Below are 15,167 nucleotides of genomic sequence, written 5' to 3'. Positions count from 1 at the left end.
TAACAATAGCAGATAACCTGACACGCTACAATACTTGAAAGTACTTCAGCAGACGCCCAGTTTAACAGGAGTATTGTCTGAAGTACATGCCATTTATTCAATCTTCAAAAATATTTTGGATTTTACGCCTGGATTTAGCCATAACTAAAACTGCCTTACTTAAATCCCCTCCAGAACTGCTGTCATGAAGTTGCCGTTTAGATCGTGTCCGGACCTTACAAGGGGAGACATTGTAAGGACACCTCTAGCATTTGTGTTATGATGTAGGGGAGTGTCTACCTCACCCCTTAGTAACCCCCCCGTGAAGACTGGCAGAACACAACACATTCTTTGGGATCTAGGAAAACTGTTTTTCGTGCTAAAATCTAGAGGGCTTTTTCACCACTGACAATAACATTTTGTAAGTGATCTTGTTGCTCTGGCTGCCATGAAGCTTGGGGCCAAACTTACAACTTATCTTTATTATATTTATAAAATATAATTATATATATATATAAAATATATAAACATACAACATATCTTTATATATTATATAATATACATAATATATTATGTATTATAGTGTTATAAAATTATATGTTGTATTGTGCATGTTATGTATTGTGTATAATATATAAAATATTACTATATTATACATTGTATATTATTATATTATATTATATTTTATAAAGAGAAAGAGAGAGCAGAGTCTCTGCTCTATAGACTAACCCACTAAGCTTCCTTCTGGTCCTACACTCCTAGCTACATTTTACCTAAGCTTGATACACAGTATTGAATGTAAACCACTTCGAATATTTTCAGAGATGTAGGGAAATGATAGTATAAAATATATCAGGCAGAGAAACAGGAAAGAGGAGGCATTCCAGGTAGATGGAATAACTCATGCAAAGACTTGGAGGTGTGACAGCACCCACCTGACTCTGGGAACAGAGAGGGGTTTGGCGTGACTGCCCACAGGACAACAGTGGCCAGGACTGGAGACCACAGTACTGACTCTGCCTGGTACGCTCTGACACCAGATATCTGCATGGCTCATGTCACTTCATTCAGATCCCTGTTCAAATATTACCTCATCAAAGACAGTCTTTCCTGGACCAATTCACTCAAAATACTTCACACACACTCATCTGTACACACACCGCTATATCACTCCCTCTCCCTTTACCCTGTTTTACTTTCCTTAATTACGCTTATGAACATGATATATATTTCCTTATATATATATTTCCTTATATATATATATAGAAGTTTATTAACTTCTCCCTCAATAGACTACAAGCTCTAGTAAGCAGGCTTTTTTATGTGATTTTGCCATTCCAGCAACTACAACAGTACTCAATAAATAATGATTAAATGAATAGAAAGGCAGTTTAGCATTAAATTGAGAAAGACCTAGGAAGCAATGTTAAGAAATTTAGACTTTATCCCACCAGTAATGGGTAATGACTAAGAGTTGATGCCAAATGTATTGTGATCATACTTCTCTTTTATAAAGATAGCTCTGGCAGAGGAGTAGTGGAGAATGGACCAGAGAGGAAATCCATGACAAAAATCCAAATGCTAAATTATAAAGGTTAAGTGAAGGTTGGGGAAACAGCAATAGAAATGGGAAGGAAGGAATGAACTCACCACAGATACAAGCAGTAGAGAAAGGGATGGTACTATATGTCATAATAGTTAAATCAGGCATCCAGCAGGTCGCTTGATGGCTGGGTGACCTTGGGCAAGTTATTTCTCTAAACCTTGGTTTCCTTGTTTCTAAAATGGGGATAATATTTGTACCTACCTACTTAGTTTTATTATGAGGATTAAAGGAGATAATCTATGAAAATACACAATTGACCAAACTTGGTGACTGCGAACTGAGCTCCATGAGGCAAGGGACTGCATCTGCTTTATACACCACTGTTTCCCCAAGCCCCAGCACTCAGCCTAGCCATAGTAGGCATTGAACGCATATTTGCTAAAAGCAAATGAATGAATGAATATTATCAGCAAGACAAAAAATCAGAGTTAACTACAAGGCAAATCCTTCCTATAAAAATAACAGAGCAAAATGTGGCCAGGGAGGTGGGGAGCTTGTGTATTTAAATCTGTTTGTGAAAATACTGAGGCTGAGATGGTTACAGGACCCACCACAGGAAATGTCTAGTAGGCAAAGGGTCCAGATCTCAGGAGAGAGCACAGGCTGGAGAAAGATGGGGGCAGCTGGTAGTCAAAGCCTAACCTAATAGATCAGATCAGCCAAGGAAAAGCAAAGAGAGTGAGGATCCTAGGAAACACACACATTCAGCATTAGCAAAAGGAATCAAGGAGGGAGGCTGAGAGGCAGTAAAAGCTAATGAGAAAGATAAGAGGGATTAAACCTTGAAAGCAAAAGGGGAAGAAGGCGCGAGAAAAAAAAAAAAGGTCAACAGTGTCAAAACTGCAAGAAACACAGCTGAGTGAAAACTAAAAAGAGACCACTGCATGTTAGCAATTAGATCATTAGTGACCTTTGCAAAACAGGTTTTCATGAAGTGGCTGGGGCAAAAGCCAGATTGTGGGAGCTGAGGAAGAGCTGAGGAAGGGGAGAAAGGGAAGGTGTAAAGATCAGTCCAGGATAAAAGCAGACTTGGCCATGGATGCACCTAAAAGCCTACCTGGCCAATTATCTCCACTACCACCTCCAAGTGGTCGTTTGTTCTTAGTAAAGTATTTTTTCCTAAGACATTTGTAGCATATCTTACTCTAGAAACAAGGTTGGCCCTCATGAAAGTCATCGAGGGAGCCCATCTTCACTGCTCTGGCAGTATGGGTTTTTTGGGGTTTTTTTTTTGCTGTTACGCAGGCCTCTCACTGTTGTGGCCTCTCCCGTTGCGGAGCACAGGCTCCGGACGCGCAGGCTCAGTGGCCATGGCTCACGGGCCCAGCCGCTCCGCGGCATGTGGGATCTTCCCGGACTGGGGCACGAACCCGTGTCCCCTGCATCGGCAGGCGGACTCTCAACCACTGCGCCACCAGGGAAGCCCAACAGTATGGGTTTTCGTATGTCCAAAGGGCCCTGCACGGTAGCAAAGACAGTTTTCCAAATTACAAAATAACGGTCTGTGAAAATATATAGTTTTATCAAGTCCTTTAAATAGCCAACAAAGGACAGTGGTCTGTGTAGCCTACTGATTACAGTATTTAGAAGGCACATGTATCAGGAATAACTGCGTTATCAGGATTTTATACCAGTTTTGGAAAAGAATTATAATCATCAGGGATACAAAAGTATCCTGTGTATTTCCTTAACCCTCATCACTACCCTTTGAGGTCGGAATCACTATCCCTATCTTGCAAATGAGAAATCTGAGGTTCAGAGAAATGAAGTGTATTGGTTAAGAGTATGCTAACTGTTGTAGCAAACAATACCCAAATCTCTGGGGCTTAACACAGTAAAGGTCCATTTCCCTTTTGTGTCACGATCCAATTTGGCCAATGAGGCTTGGGGGCAGGATCACAGAGGCTCTGCTCTATGAGTCAAGGATCCAAGCTCCTTCCACTGGATAATTGACATCTGTCTGGCACGTGAGAGAAGGGACAAAGCATGGAGAGTCCCACAAACGGCTTCAGAGGCCAAGTGACAAACATCCTGCCCACTCATACTCCAGCGGCCCAAACTCAGTTTACACAGCCCCACCTATCTGCAGGCGGGAAATGAAGTCTAAAAGCGGGCCAGAAGGACAGGGGAAACCCAGACACTGAGAAGCACAGCCTTCTCTGCCACGTCAAATAACATGGTGAAGGTCACCTAATTGCACATGGAAGAGCTGAGAAGCAAACCCGACACTACCTAACTGCCCCGAGGGACCCTGCTGTCCAATGGAGTTCCTCCTTGCATTGCCCTGAACCCACTCCTAATTTTAGCATTTCTCCAAAGGACAACAACAACAGATGGTTATAGTTCGTGTCTGTATTTTTTTCATCTGTCTTTTATTGTCTGTCCTGCAATTCCCCTTTACAAATCAGTGGTTTTAGTCATCCGAGGGGCATACACATGGACACAAAATTTGGGGAGCCCTCTGAAGCCCATCCAGACTATGGAATGCATGAACCCCAAGCAAGGAACCCTACACTGCCTTACTGTTAACTTACTTCCAGCTTTCCACCTGCTTCCCCTCCACTCCCATCCCCCCACCCCACTTCAGCCCCACGGACCTCCTCCTCGTTGTAGCTTGTTTCTTCATCTTTGCAGCCGCTGCTCCTTCAGCCTGACTTCTTTCCCCCCAGAGGTCTGCGTAGCTCATTTCCTCAAGGTCATTGCTCGGATGTCACCTTCTCAGGAAGACCTTCCCCTTCCTACTCCACCCCCGCTCCCGTTCATGCTTTTTTTCTCTATAGCCCTTCTCACCTTCTAATATACTATGCATTTTACATATTTATAAGTTATAAATTCTCCCTGCATTAAAATGTGAGCCCCATGAGGGCGGGGGTTTTCATCTATTTTGGTTGTGTTTACTGCTCTATCCCTGGCACCTGTGACAGTACTTGGACACTGTAAATATCTTTTTGAATGAACTGAGGGGCAACAAAGGAGAAGAAAAGACAAGGGGCACACAGGTAGATGCGTGATGTTGAAAATGTTCTCATTCCAAAGCTGCTTCACAGGTGTTCATTTTACCACTATGCTTCACAAACCACGGAGATAGTATATATTCATATATACATATAATGTTATAACATAATTTTAAAGTACTATATGAGTTTGTACGAATAATCCCACTCAGAACAGTGTGCCTGCTCAGGTATACACCCTGGAACCTTTTCTTATCTAAATAAAAGAGTGAGATGGAGAAAATCGGGCCCTCAAAATGTCATTTTCGTTCCTTAGCCATTTATTTAAAAATAAATTTTACTCATATTTTGTCCTCAACTATGCCTTAATAGGCCAATGGAAAAGTACTTTATATAATTCTTTTTAGCACTATACCATGACCTTTTAAAAATAGCATCTTACCTTATAAAAGTGAAACTAACAGTTTTCTTTGAAAATTTATTTGAAGTGTTAGATACCTATAAGCATTTCTTCTAAATTAGTCCTTCTAAAGACATTTTCAAAGCGATTCCATGATTTGCCCAACAGTAATTAAAAGTAATATAAATTTCAGCTGAAATTTTTTAGTCCACAATTCACTTTTCAAACACATCCTCTTTAACGTCTCACTAAAAACAGAGGTTTCGATTGCAATAAGGCATTAGGATACCTAAAACATTGGTCACAGGTACGTTCACAGATTAAACAAACGAATAAAGGGCCGGGCAGGAAGGAGGAGGGAGGGGAAGGGGGAGGAGAGGGGAATTTAGGGGAGAGGAGAAGAGGCAGGAGAGGTAGGGAGACACCCGCATACATCCATACTTGTACACCGTAGATGTCAAGTTTCAAAACCCAAGAAGCTTACGGGACTTAAAGGAAGACATTTGGAAGCCATCCACTGTTTCGAAGTCCTGCTTTTGAGCTCCAACCCTGCCATGTACTGGGCAGATGTTCAAACTTGGTCTCAGTTTTATCAGTTGTAAAATTCAGATGGTTTGAAGCAACCGTTCAATGAGATCATGTATATAAAACTGCTCTGTAAACAATGAAATGCTAAGGAGAAAGGTATCTTCAAATTTCTGACATAAATGCCCCAAGCTTTATTTTAAAAAGCTTTATTATACTAAATTATAATCTGAGGGTTTGAGAAAGTCCTGGCATTCAAACCGCACAGTGGGAAGGTTAGAGATTCCAGCTCCGCACATGATAAAGTTAATCATATTTCCTTGGTGTAAAACAAAAGGCTTAGATAACTAATAATGACCTACTGTATAGCACAGGGAACTATACTCAGTACTCTGTAATGACCTATATGGGAAAAGAATCTAAAAAAGAGTGGATATATGTATACATATAACCGATTTACTTTGCTGTACAGCAGAAACTAACACAACACTGTAAATCAACTATACTCCAATAAAAATTGAAAATGGAAACAAGAGGCTAACAAGTCTTCCCAATACCCTTCTAGCAAAAAGCAGGGGGAGTGGGGAGGCAGGGAGGGGAATTGTTGCCATATATGTTCATTTGAAAAAAGTAAGTGACAATCTAAAGTAGAAGCAATGTACACTGAATCTTAAATTAAGGCCATCATCAACAATGGCTACTGACCATCTTAAGCCACTTAACCAAATCAAAAATACAAATGTGTTTCAAATAACTAAATATTCACAGAAAAAAATACTCCATACCCAACAAAATCGAACTCATTTGCCAAGGGAAAATGTAATGGGCATGGACATATAATGAACATGTTATGGTCTTTTTCAAAGGTCTATTTTTAGACATGAAACAAACTCTCTTTAATTAAAACCTTTGCTGTATACGTATTTCCTGAGCAAGTAAAGCCTAACAAATCCAAGATGAGTGAAACGCTGTACCCTGGAAACAGTAAGGAGCCCCGAGTCATTTACAATAGTAGTTTCATATAACCTTCCATCACTCTCACCACAATAGCAAACATGCAACCTTAAACTAACTGACAGCTTTCTAAATTGAGATACCTTCAAATAATGCATCTTAAGTTATATGCAAAGGTTTAGTAAATTAGTTATTACTTCTCTTATCTTTAATAATGGGATATCAGGTTTAACTTATAATCAAAATGGAAAGAAAGCTGTTATACCATATATTAGTGTACCAAGACTCAGAGTTTCCAGTCTATATTTAGTTCACATTAAAATGGAAGCAAAGACGCAAACCAAGCTAAAAATAAAATGTTCTACAAAGATGAGATTTTTAAATGGATTGAAATCTAGCTATTTTTGGTCCCCTAAACGCTGATTGCATTTCACAGCACCTTAACTTTGTAGTGCTTTGCAAACCATTTTCCATCACCTAGGACAGGGATCAAAAAACTACAGCCCACAAGACAAATCCATGGGCCATATACTTCTGGCACCTGATAGTATAGAGTCCACAAGTTAAGAAGGTTTTTACATGTTTCAATGGCTTTTTTAAAAACAGAATATTTTTTAACACATAAAAATATTATGAACTCAAATGTTAACATCCTTAAATAAAGTTTTATTGGAACAAATGTAGTCACATTTTACCACATATAGACATATACCACACATATACCACATTACAGCTGCATATAGATACTTAAGTATTATCTATAGCTGCTTTTATACTACAACAGTAGAGTTGAGTAATTCCAACACAGACTGCGGCCCACAAAGCTTAAAATATTTACTACCTGGCCCTTTATAGAAAAAGTTAGCTGATTTCTGCCTAGATGAATGTTAATTATTCTAATTCAAGATATCTTCCTGCTCATCACCTATCAAAATGTAAAAATTCCTACTTGCCTTTCACATCATGCTGAGTTTCTGAACAATAAACCTGTTACTATTACTTTATTTCTTAACAATCTTCTGGCCTTGTTTCTGTTTCCCATCCTATTTGGATCATTACCCAATCCAATGTTTCCATGCAGAACTGTGGCTAAAAGTCTTAAATAGTATTTTCGAATCTATTCTGTTTCTGTTTTAAACACCGGATATGAATCAGCATGACCCACTAATGGGCTGCCACCTACAACCTGAAAAACACTGAGCGAGTCTTCCCTAATCTACTCTATCAAAGGTTTATGGTGAAAAATAATGTTTTAATTGCACAAATTGTATCTCATAAAGCAGTGAAAAATACAAATCAATATTTCCATATTGATTATGCCTTACCATAAAGATATAAGAGTTTATTTATACATCCTTCGTGTTAAAGTAAAACCAAGGTACCAACTGAAGAACGTGGTGGTTATTCTTTTAATGGGCTGAGAGAGATGTCCTAATCCAGATACAATGTTGCAAAGTTCTGAATATCTTTCCAGTGTTTAGGTATGCTTTACCTAAATTTAGAGACTCATTTATGGACATTAAAATTAACTGTAAGAAGACATAAATGTCAAAAAAATAATAAATGCGAGCATAATAAACCAAATTAGGAAATATTTTTGACACGTGAAGCTTCAAGACCTTAGCCAAGATGAGTCAGTGTGAAAAAAAGTCATTGAGATGGCTCCCACTTGTTTACACTGTTTGGCTTATGACGGTTGAACAATCCTAGTCTATAAGCCTGACCAATGTTCCTCCAGCCATTCGCTGCAAAATGAAAGACTACAGTATTCATGGGCCAACAAAAAGCAAACCGACTGTCCTTCACACTCATGTTCAAAACCAAGCTGGTCTGAGGTTGTATCAGTGCTGTTTCAGAATGTCTCACTCCCAGCAAACACCTGTGAAATTCTCTACAATAGTAAATCTGAATGCAAAATCAAGCTTCTCCTTGAAACAAGACTAAGAATTTAGGGATAACAGCCAAGGGTAAAGAGAGAGGAAGAGATTTGATGAGTTACAGCTCCCTTTGGCTTCCCCACATCAGCACTATTTAAACTTTTGTATATAAGTGATTTTTTTTTCTTTGGGGAAATCGAGGCACCCATAAAATTATCTAGCGTTTAGCACCTGGGTAGCTAGATGAGACTACCTGACATTCCATTTAGCTAATACAGAGAAAGGAAAAAAGTGAAAAACAGAGAAAGAGAAAAATAGTAGAGATGCCAGCAAGGCAACGAAACAGGAGGAAAAAATGGGAAATGAAAACGGGAACAAAGAGCATACAATGTGAGGATGTGACAAGGGTACTAAAGTGTACATGAGCATTTTATTAAACCACACTAATTTAAAAGGCATGCCAGTCTTATTTATTCTTTATTTAAAAAGTACATCGTGGGCTTCCCTGGTGGCGCAGCGGTTGAGAGTCCGCCTGCTGATGAAGGGGACACGGGTTCGTGCCCCGGTCCGGGAAGATCTCACATGCCACGGAGCGGCTGGGCCCGTGAGCCATGGCCGCTGAGCCTGCACGTCCCGAGCCTGTGCTCTGTAGCGGGAGAGGCCACAACGGTGAGAGGGCTGCGTACCGGAGAAAAAAAAAAGTACATCGTATCCACTGTAAAAAAGCTGAGATTAGTGTTGTCTTAAAATAGCCCATATTTCCTTTCATAGAGAGCTGGTTAATTAAATGATGACATAACATGCAGGTTAAAGCATATGAAATTTCCCATATTGGACCATTCTTTTCCAGCTTTATGGAGGTATAACAGACAAGTAAAATTGTATATACTTAAAGTACACAATGTGATGATTTGATAGACATATATATTGTGGAATGATTACCACAATTAAGTTAATTAATATATCTATCACCTCACAGCTAAGAGAGTGTGTGTGTGTGTGTGTGTGTGTGTGTGTGTGTGTGTGTGTGTGTGTGGTGGGAATACTTTGCTATTCTCTTAGCACATTTCAAGTACACAATACAGTATTATTAACTACAGTTACTATGCTGTACATTAAATCCGCAGAACATATTCATCTTAGAATTGAACGTGTGTACTTCTCCCCATTTTCCCCACCTCCCAGCCCTACTCTCTACCATTTTGACCTACTGACAGAGCAACTTCTCTTAGCTCAACCTAATATAATGGAATACTTTGCCATCATTAGAAAGAATGAGGTAGTCGTAGTCAAGCATTACAGAAATGATCTCCATGTTTCAAACATACGAGATGTAGAATGTGTAGAGAATGTTCTCATTAGTATTTTTTAAACACTACATATTTATACACACACACACACACACACACACACACACACACATATATATATTCTTGTATGTGCATAGAAATTTTCTGGAAACACACCAAGAAAATGTCAACAATTGCCTCTCAGACAGAGACTATGTGGTCTAACGTGGGTGGGAGATTACTTTTCACTGGATACCCTACCATCACCAAATATCCTCTCACCCTGTCTGAACGTCTTACTATATGCACACGTTACTTTTTCAACTAAGAAAAGTCTGGATACTTTCCAAATGCCACAATTAACTTAAGGTTCTTCACTAACACTCAAATTATTTAAAACATTAACCAGCATTCACAACAAGGAACACTTCACTTCAAATAAGGTAATTACTTAAGTTAGTGGCTGTTTTTCACTCCAAACCTAAACTAGACACCAAACAGCTTTATGATCCTAAGGATCTTAAAGGACACTAAAATAAGTACTGAATTTTAACAATAATACCCATACATATGAATCATTATATGTATGTATGTAAAATATACACAGTCATTCATTTAAGAAATACTTACGACCTCTATGTGCAACTCACTCTGCTGTAGGCCCTTTGTATGTCTGTACATAAGTGCTTTCCAAAGAGAGAGCATATATGTGCAGACATATGTAAGCACATGGATATGTGCGTGTAAATACGTGTGCGTGTGCCACAAACACCACCCCAGGCTGCTACATAACCAGGGCAGAAGATACCATTGGTAATCACAACTTGTGAGACCTAGTGGTCCCTTGGTTTATCTTCGGGATATACAAGCTCCTGCTGTCTTAAATATGACTAAGCCTTGGGCTAGTCTCAGAGCCTCCTTCTCCTCCAGGCTCCTCCATCTCACACACCTGTGGAAGGGATCAAGAGTGTCTGTCCTTTACTAAAGATCTTTTCCCTTAACTCTCATCTGGATCATAACTGAAGACTGGAAACCAACAGTTAAATTTAGCAGTTCCCATTCTATGAATTCTGCCCACTGCCCTGCCCTCATCCCTCAGAATCAGTACCTGTGATAAAAGATGTAACTGATGAAATCTGTAGCAGAGATGAACAGTCTGGATTGGGGGGTTGGGACAGGCAGGGAGGACAAGGCCCACCAGTTTCAGCCAGTTTAGGCTCTGATTTCATGTGTCCATATATGATAATGTTGATGAACACGTATGCACTTGTATAAGCTAGTATAAAAGACAGAACTTCTGAAATTCAGTACATCTTTAGAAATTTAAGGAACATTTCATTTAATGATCACTAATTATCCCTAATCATGGCAAAACATTATGTGCTAAATATTTTTGTGAGAAAGTTAAGTGGAAAACCAAGAATGAACATGCTTTCTGAATTTACTCTGTCTTAATATAGATGCTTTACCCCAAACCACTGATAATATCAAATTTAAAGAGTATAATCGTAGCTATCATCATGAGTTCAAGAACCCTTCAAATTTTAGTGGTACTCCCAATAAATTTGTTGTTTGACTTTACTCAGTTCAAATTAGAGTTATCTCTAAATTTTCTTCCAAACAGTATAAATTTACTGGTCAATCTTGATATAAGTATACATGGAATTTTTACCATTTCAGTTGAATGTATAAAAATACCATTTTGTTAAAACCTGCCATTTTGCCCATTATTAACACAGTCTGGGGAACTTTTTTTTTTAACTAAGATTTCAAATGTTAAAGGTACTCTCTGTTAGGAAAGTCCCTATTTTGTTTAGCCTTAATCTTCTAAAAATACATTAAACTCCATATCCTTAATTTATGAAAATTATATTAAATTAAAAATGTCACTGTTAAAAGGAGGTTACAAGATGTGCACTTAAAAATGAAGCATCTCTGACTCTTCCCTAAGTGCAGCTTGTTAACAGTTGTGTGTGTGCTTACACATATTTATTTTAGAAAATACGGAGGCAGGTGCAAACATGAATCCACAGACATATAATAAAAGTTCTATTTTCATATATGGGTCCATTAACCTTAGAAAACAAATTCTCATAAAAATAGGTATAGAAGGAATTAACTTCTGCAAATGTATTCTTAAAGAGCACACAAATCCAATGATTTTATTGTTTCCCTTTTCAAATTCCTTGTTAAAGTCCCCCCGTGATAACTGACTCTCCGCGTGATGATTTCTACAGTATGATGAAAATTAGAGTGTATAAATAATCCTTCAGTCAGTCGTAAGCATTTGCTATATATACACATAAAATAAAATTAAAACTCTCAACTTTGAGCCCTCACAGGTCAACAGTACCTGCTACATAAAGAGTAGCACAGCATGCTAATCTCCATGTGACACAAAGCGGTTACTTTTCATTATTAAAAATAACCATGGGTGTGTCGATGAGATAAGAACACTGCACTTAGCGGGAACCTAGTACTCGAGGTCTGTTGTTTGTGCCACGTAGGGTGCGGTTAACCGCGAGCATCATTTACCAAAGGGCAGCAAAGGGGCAAAAGGACTGTCAGGTGTCACCTCCCCATCCACCCTCTGAGAGTGGGCCAGGGAGAGGCAGGCTGCTGCCCACGGGAAGGGAAGGTGGTGAAGTTCACTGCAGCTCTGGCTGGTCAGCCTGCACTTCGCTCCCTGCGCAACGCACACACTCTACCGAACCACTGCACGGCAGGTAGGACCAAAAATGAAACACTCCTTTTTAGACCCCTGAGTGGGAACTCTAAACAGCGCTTCCGCTTTTTCCCACGCTCCCTGGTTCCCTTCTCCTCCGCCCCTGCCCACCCATCTCCCCCGGAACCCACCCTGGAGGCCCCAGCGCGCCAGCCGGGAATCCCTTCCTGAGGCGCGCCGTCCGGCTCCCCCAGGCCCCGCCTCCGGGCCCAGGCTCCGCCCTCACCTCGGCTCCACACATTCCCGGGATCGCCCTGCGCCCTAGGCGCCCACTCTCCTCTTCCTCGCCCAGCCGCCTCCCGCCTTCCACGCTCCCCTTGGGCCCGCCTCACCTTGGTCCGGATCTGCCCCGAAGTGGACACTTTGCGGATCAGTTTCTGGGGTCCCTCTTGCTCCGCTTCGCTGTCGGACGAATCCTCTCCGGGCCCGGCCGAGGCAGTGGCGGGGGCGACCGCGGCGCCGGCCGCGGCGGCCGCTCCTCCCGCGGCGCCCGGAGGGTGGTGCTGGCCGCCGGCCCCCGCCATCCTCTCCGACTCCTGCGGGGACACAGCACCGCCCTGCGGGGGCGGCGGCGGTGGTCAGTAGGTGTGCTCTGCTCGAGCCGGGCCCGGAGCCCCGCGCCCAGGCGCCGCCGCCATCTTCCCCTCCCCCAGCCGGCCCCGCGGGGGAAGGGTCGCCGGGGACCAGACGCCTCCCGCGGCCGGGACCCTCCAGGATCCCGCGCTCCGCTCCCGCCTGAGTGGCGACCGCGGTGGGGCGCAGGGCACACGGACCCAGGCCCGCTGGGACGCCAGCGCGCCCAGCCTCGGGATGTTACAGGGTTCCTAACCCGGAATACAACCGGCGCGGGTAGAGAGGATGGGAGCGACAGAGGGATTGGGACAACCTCCCACTTCCCCTAGGGTCTGGGGTCCCCAGGACGGACGGGAGGGCGGGGGAGAAGCGAAGCCTCCGCAGCCCATCCCCGCAGGTCCGGCAGTGGCGATGCTCCCTCCCTCGGTTCCCGGGCAGCAGGGGCAAGAACGGCCCCGGGAGTAGAAAGGGAACCTAGCTTCCTCCCGGCTCCCCTGGGTGCTCCCGCCACCTCCTGGGCCCAGAATCTCTCCAGAGACACTTGGGCCTCGCCGCACAGTTCCCGCGAGTAAAAGTCCCCTCCGGCCCCGAGTTGGATGGGCGCTGCCCCCCTGTCTCTCTCCGGACCCCGGAGCCCTTCTCGGCTGACCCGTACCTCTCCCGCCTCCGCCTAGGGGTTCGGGTCCTTTCAGCTCTCCCGACCGTGGCCTTTAGTTTCTGGCCCACCCCCACTCCCATCCGGCGCACACGGAAGAGAAGAGCATTTTCCGGGAGGTTCCACTCGGCTCTGAGAACTTTTGGTTCAGAAAGAGCGATCCCTTTGGCTAACAGGAAACTGACCAGGGCGTGGAGAGCGCGCAGAGACGAGCAAGTACCCGCAGCCCGAGACGACAGAATGCAAAATAAATATCTAAGCTGAAGCGCTAACCGAGACTGCCTGGAAGAAAACAATACACTGGAGCCGTGTGAACACCAGTGCCCGAGCACGAAAACACTGGAAGTCCTGGGAGAGCCACTCCCTAACCCGGACTAGAGCCGGAGGAAATGGGATCAACAGGCGGCAGGCACCGCTCACAGCTCGTCCCCCGCGAGCGGGTTGAGCGGACACTTGGGAATAGCAGCCTCGCGGTGCGTTGTGCACGCCCCGTGCCAAAGAACCCTTGTAGGTGTGGGAGGGCTTCCGGGAGAAGAGACTAAAATGACAGATTCCTCTTGTCGTCCACAGAGAATTCCAAACTGCTGTTAGCTACATTTTTAAGTAGGGCAAAAAGTCCCTGCCAGACTATGCAGTCTCTTCACACTTCAGGAAAGCATTCAGTCTCTTTAGCGTGTTCGTGCCCTTCAGGATTCATGCGAATTTTTTCAACTGACATGACCTTTGAGGGTCCTCCAGACTAAGGGAGGGATGTTTTAGTTTGGGGTTTTTTGTTGTTGTTGTTTGTTTGTTTTTAGTTTCAGTCTTACTCTCAATAATTTGCTCTGACAGAACCAACAGTTCTAAGAGATTTTAAGAAGCAATATGCAATCCTAACACTACTGTCTATCCACACGGTAGATTAAATTGACTGAAATGTAAATGTGCTGATTAGTTTGAATGTGCCAAGACAGGAGATTGCTGCCAGGTAATACTAATTGATAAAGGCTACTTCTCCGGCCTCAGTTGTCTTCTTTAGGAAGGGAAGGAGGTGGCAAAATAAACTTTAAGAGCCCTTATGGCTCTGTAAAAATGCAATTCTATATCTACAAAGAACGTACTGCTGAAAAGGGAATTCTTTAAGAGAAAAAATAATCAAAATAATGGCCTTTATCCCAACCCAACTATTTCATCACTGATAAGTCTAATGGTCTGACAATGTAAATAAGAGCGCCTAGTAAAGGGCCTTTTGAAAGAATAAACCTAGTTCAGACCTCTCTTTTAATGTAAAGAACCTGAGGCCCAAAGCCACAAGCGGGACCAAAGTCAAAAATCATGTGTCTTATTCTAATGTTCTATTCACCTTACCACATCACACAACAAAAGTTAGTCAATTATAATAAGTTTCTGTTCACACTTTAGGCTTTAAAATTTTATATAAGTAACATTTTCCAGAAGCCAGGCAAAGAGTGATTAAAGGAACAGGCATTGTTTAATGTCCATGCCTATTCTGTGATCTTAAAAAGAAGACTGAATACACTTCTCACTCTGATTCAAACACTGATCACTTAAAAATATTAAAATAGTTTCCTGTGCAAAAGCTGGGCAATTAATGCTTCAAAGTAAAGGTATTCATTAGTTCATAAAAAAA

General features: G+C 42.3%; 1 protein-coding gene across 2 annotated transcripts in view; it reads right to left on the bottom strand.

Moving 5' to 3' along the window:
• DGKH (diacylglycerol kinase eta) overlaps nucleotides 1-15,167 on the bottom strand; it is a gene marked incomplete at its 3' end in the record, with an annotated part of 172,954 nt that overhangs the window by 153,210 nt on the left and 4,577 nt on the right. Inside the window, exon 2 of one of the 2 annotated variants that reach the window (XM_079722099.1) lies at nucleotides 12,642-12,866. In XM_079722099.1, the coding sequence (XP_079578225.1) occupies nucleotides 12,642-12,866 (225 nt within the window). The remainder of the gene's footprint in view (nucleotides 1-12,641; nucleotides 12,867-15,167) is intronic. The other variant, XM_079722100.1, reaches the window with a different exon arrangement.

This window comes from Hyperoodon ampullatus, assembly GCF_949752795.1.
Source record: "Hyperoodon ampullatus genome assembly, chromosome: 16".
Classification (NCBI taxonomy): Eukaryota; Metazoa; Chordata; class Mammalia; order Artiodactyla; family Ziphiidae; genus Hyperoodon; species Hyperoodon ampullatus.
This window is presented reverse-complemented; position numbering and strand designations above follow the sequence as displayed.